Below are 3,602 nucleotides of genomic sequence, written 5' to 3'. Positions count from 1 at the left end.
TGCACATGAGTCTGTGCACGGACAGCGGATTCGAGCAGAAAACGGCGACGTCATCCATGTACAGGAAGGCCTTAACCTGGCCAGGAATAGTCACTCCTCTCAGGCGCGCATCCTTCCTGATGGACTCGGCAAATGGCTCTATGTAGCACACAAACAAGGCAGGAGAGAGAGAGGGCAGCCCTGCCTGACTCCAGATCTGACTGGGAAGCTATCTGATTCCCACCCATTGATTGAGACTGCACTGACAATGTTGGTGTAGAGCAGTCTGATCCAATTGCAGATTCCCTCCACAAAGCCCATTTTGGAGAGAACATTGCTCATATACCTGTGTGATATCCTGTCAAAGGCTTTCTCCTGGTCCAGGCTGATCAGGCAGGTGTCCAACCCTCTGTCCTGCACGTAGGCGATCGTATCTCTGAGGAGTGTGAGACTCTCAGCGATCTTCCTGCCCGGCACAGCACAGGTTTGGTCAGGGTGAATCACCGACCCCAGAGCAGACCTGACCCAATTGGCAATTATCTTTGACAGAATTTTGTAATCCACATTCAACAGTGAGATTGGTCTCCAATTTCTGATTTCCTCCCTCTCCCCCTTCCGCTTCTAGATGAGGGTGATGAAGCCTTTCCTCATGGATTCACTCATGGTACTTGCCGAAGCATACTGACATACACCTCCAGCAGGTCCTGGCCAATAAAGTCCCACAGAGCGGAATAGAGCTCAACCGCTAAGCTGTCGCTTCCGGGAGTTTTATTCTTTTCGAAGGACTCGAGGGCCTTGGTCAGCTCGTCCAGAGATAGCGACTAGTCCAGCCTCTCGTGTGTTCTGTCATCTAAGACCTCCGTGATAGAGGACCGGAACGACTGGGAGGCCGTGCTGTCGGTTGGCTTCGCGTCATACAGACTGGCATAGAAGGATTTACTGATCCTCATGACGTCAGCCTGAGATGACATTAGCGAGCCATCTTCTTCCTTCAGGTTGCTGAGCACAGAGCTCTCTTTGTGCACCTTCTGGAAGAAGAAACGTGAGCACGTCTCGTCCTGCTCCACCGAGCGGACCCTGGACCGGAAGATTATCTTGGAGGCCTCCGAGGCAAAGAGTGAGGCTTGCTGGCCCTTCACCTCCTTGAGGTCCTCCGTGACATCCATCCCCATCGTCTGCAGCAGGAGCAGGTTTTGCATACTTTCCTGGAGCTGGGACAGTTTTCTCCGCCTCTCTCTCGCCTCCTGAACACCTTTAAGGATGAAGAACCTCTTGATGTTCCCTTTTACTGTTTCCCACCAGTCTGCTGGAGACTCAAAGAGGGGCTTCACGGTTCTCCAACCTGCGTAGTCCCTCTTGAGGTCCTCACTGTTTCCTGGGGTCAACAGCTTTGTGTTCAGCTTCCACGTTCCCTTACCAGCCCGCTGCTCGCCCTGTAGGTGACAGTTGGCCAGGAGGCAGTGGTCAGAGAAGAACACCAGCTTGATGTCATGGATCTGACCTAGAGCGTTTGGGTAGTTATACCTATACTGTCCACCAGTGGTCAGTATGTAGGTCTTTGGGAATGCCAACACACTTGGGTTTTTCAGTTCATCAGACCATACCACAGTTCGGATGTGTTTGTTTCCCTCTCCTCAATGGGATCCAGGAAATCCATGCGGCAGCGACCAAGCATTGGTCAGCAATTATGGCTAATTCCCAGAATTTGGGAAGGATTGGACTCATTGTCAACCCACTGCAATCACATGGTTGACAGAAGTCACCAAACAATGAATGCATTCCAGCATGTCACCTGGTGGCCACTATCTGTCACAGAAATCAATATTGACTTTCAGGCTGATGCTAATTACAGAAAGGACAGTTTTCAACAGGAATTGTGTGTCTCGAACAACCTTTTTATTAATGCTATATTGAGTGAAAATTGTTGACTCCTTAACGGAGATAGTTACAACACTGTAGAAGTGATGAATAATTTTTTAAAGGGACAACCCCCCCAGCCCCCAGTAATTACAGCGTCAATGAGTAAGGTGTATATTACATCTGAGTCATTTCAATAAGAGAAAATTTTGACTCACTCTAAATCATTGCCTTCCACAATCAAGTTCAGAATAGATGATCCATTAGCAGCCTCGTCTAACTTTAACGTTGCGTAATGTATATTGGCTGATGAAGTTGTCTAATTAAACAGAAATGTTACGTTAGACTAAATTGACCATATTCTACGCTCTTTGGTTAAATAAAGTTTCTGCAAGTGACCAGCTTTTTCAATTGAGATTGAGAAAGGAAGCTTGTTAAAATGTAAGTGATTTTGAGACAGTAATGGTCAAGAAATGCAACTAAGCTTTAAAGGTGTAGATGAGTTCAATTAAGGGTTGGCACTGTGGCTCAGTGGTTAGCACTGCTGCCTCACAGTGCCAGGGACCCACATTTGATGCAACCCTCTGTTGACTGCGTGGAGTTTGCACGTTCTCCCTGTGTGGGTTTTCTCTTGGTGCTCTGAGTTCTTCCCACAGTCCAAAGATGTGCAGGTTAGGGTGGATTGGCCATGCTAAATTGCCCCATAGTGTTCAGGGATGTGCAGGTTAGGGTGGATTAGCTATGGGGAATACAGGGATAGGGTAGTGGGGATGGGTCTGGGTGGGATGCTCTTTGGAGAGCTAGTGTAGAGTTGATGGGCTGAATGGCCTGTTTCCGCACTGTAGGGATTATCTTCTAAGATCTGAGTGCATTTTTGCTGAAGCAGAAAGTTGGTGGAGGGATATAATAAAGAGATTTGATATTTAATTTTAAAAGGATATTGATTCTTGGCCCTGTATCCCTTTCCCTATCTTTGCCAATGTCTCATCATCTTTAAGCAGAGTGTGCTGAACATTTTATTTTCAAGTCATGTCAATCTGGTTTGGTAGCTGTTCAGTTTGCTAACTTATGAAAGCCAGCCAATTTACACACGTCCTACGGTCTGCTATTGGTACTGCAGAAAATCTCAATCTGAAATTTGTTGAAAAGTGTAACTGTTTGGGTTCTTAAAGGTTATGAATTTGAAAGGCAGTCTGAGCCGGAACAGCATGGATTAAGTAAAATCTATCAATGGTGAGAGATGTGCTTGTGAAATCATTGCAACTAAAGATCGCACATGTATGGTTTGTTGATGAAGCATGCATTTTAGATTATTGCTTACCTGTTGTTTGGGTGCAGATCTTTGGCAATCTGCAAGAACAAAATGCAGTAGGTAAGAAAAGGTCAGTGGAGTTCAACACACTAAGGCACAGCACGGTATTAGGAATAATAGATTGATGCTCTATTTGTGAGAGTTAGGATGACTGTTTGAAAAATAGCAGATTTGTTTTCGATCCAGTTGGGCCATTTTCTAATTGTCTGATAGAATAGCCCAGAAGGGTTGAATGGCCTGTCCTTACATTTCTATAATGTCGAATAATTCCTGGATTGCCATAGCCTTTCTCATCCAAATAATTGCCCAGCTAACTTGCACTGTGCTGCTGGTCACTTTTCAATGAGGGATTCTCTTAACAATTTTTATAGATGTACTATAGAAAGCATTCTATCTGGATGCATCACAGTTTGGTAACTGCTTTTCCCAACACTGCGAGAAACTACAGAGAGTC

The 3,602-nt window shown here is 45.8% G+C and overlaps 1 protein-coding gene across 1 annotated transcript in view; it reads right to left on the bottom strand.

The window, feature by feature from the left end:
- LOC122541166 overlaps positions 1-3,602 on the bottom strand; it is a 32,071-nt gene that overhangs the window by 3,676 nt on the left and 24,793 nt on the right. The window contains exons 8-9 of the mRNA XM_043677784.1: positions 3,158-3,186; positions 2,055-2,155 (exon numbers count right to left, since the gene is read on the bottom strand). Coding sequence (XP_043533719.1) covers positions 2,119-2,155; positions 3,158-3,186 — 66 coding nt within the window. The 3' untranslated portion in view covers positions 2,055-2,118. The remainder of the gene's footprint in view (positions 1-2,054; positions 2,156-3,157; positions 3,187-3,602) is intronic.

This window comes from Chiloscyllium plagiosum, chromosome 37, assembly GCF_004010195.1.
Source record: "Chiloscyllium plagiosum isolate BGI_BamShark_2017 chromosome 37, ASM401019v2, whole genome shotgun sequence".
Lineage (NCBI taxonomy): Eukaryota > Metazoa > Chordata > Chondrichthyes > Orectolobiformes > Hemiscylliidae > Chiloscyllium > Chiloscyllium plagiosum.
The sequence above is the reverse complement of the archived record's forward strand: the minus strand, read 5'-3'. Positions and strand labels throughout refer to the sequence as shown.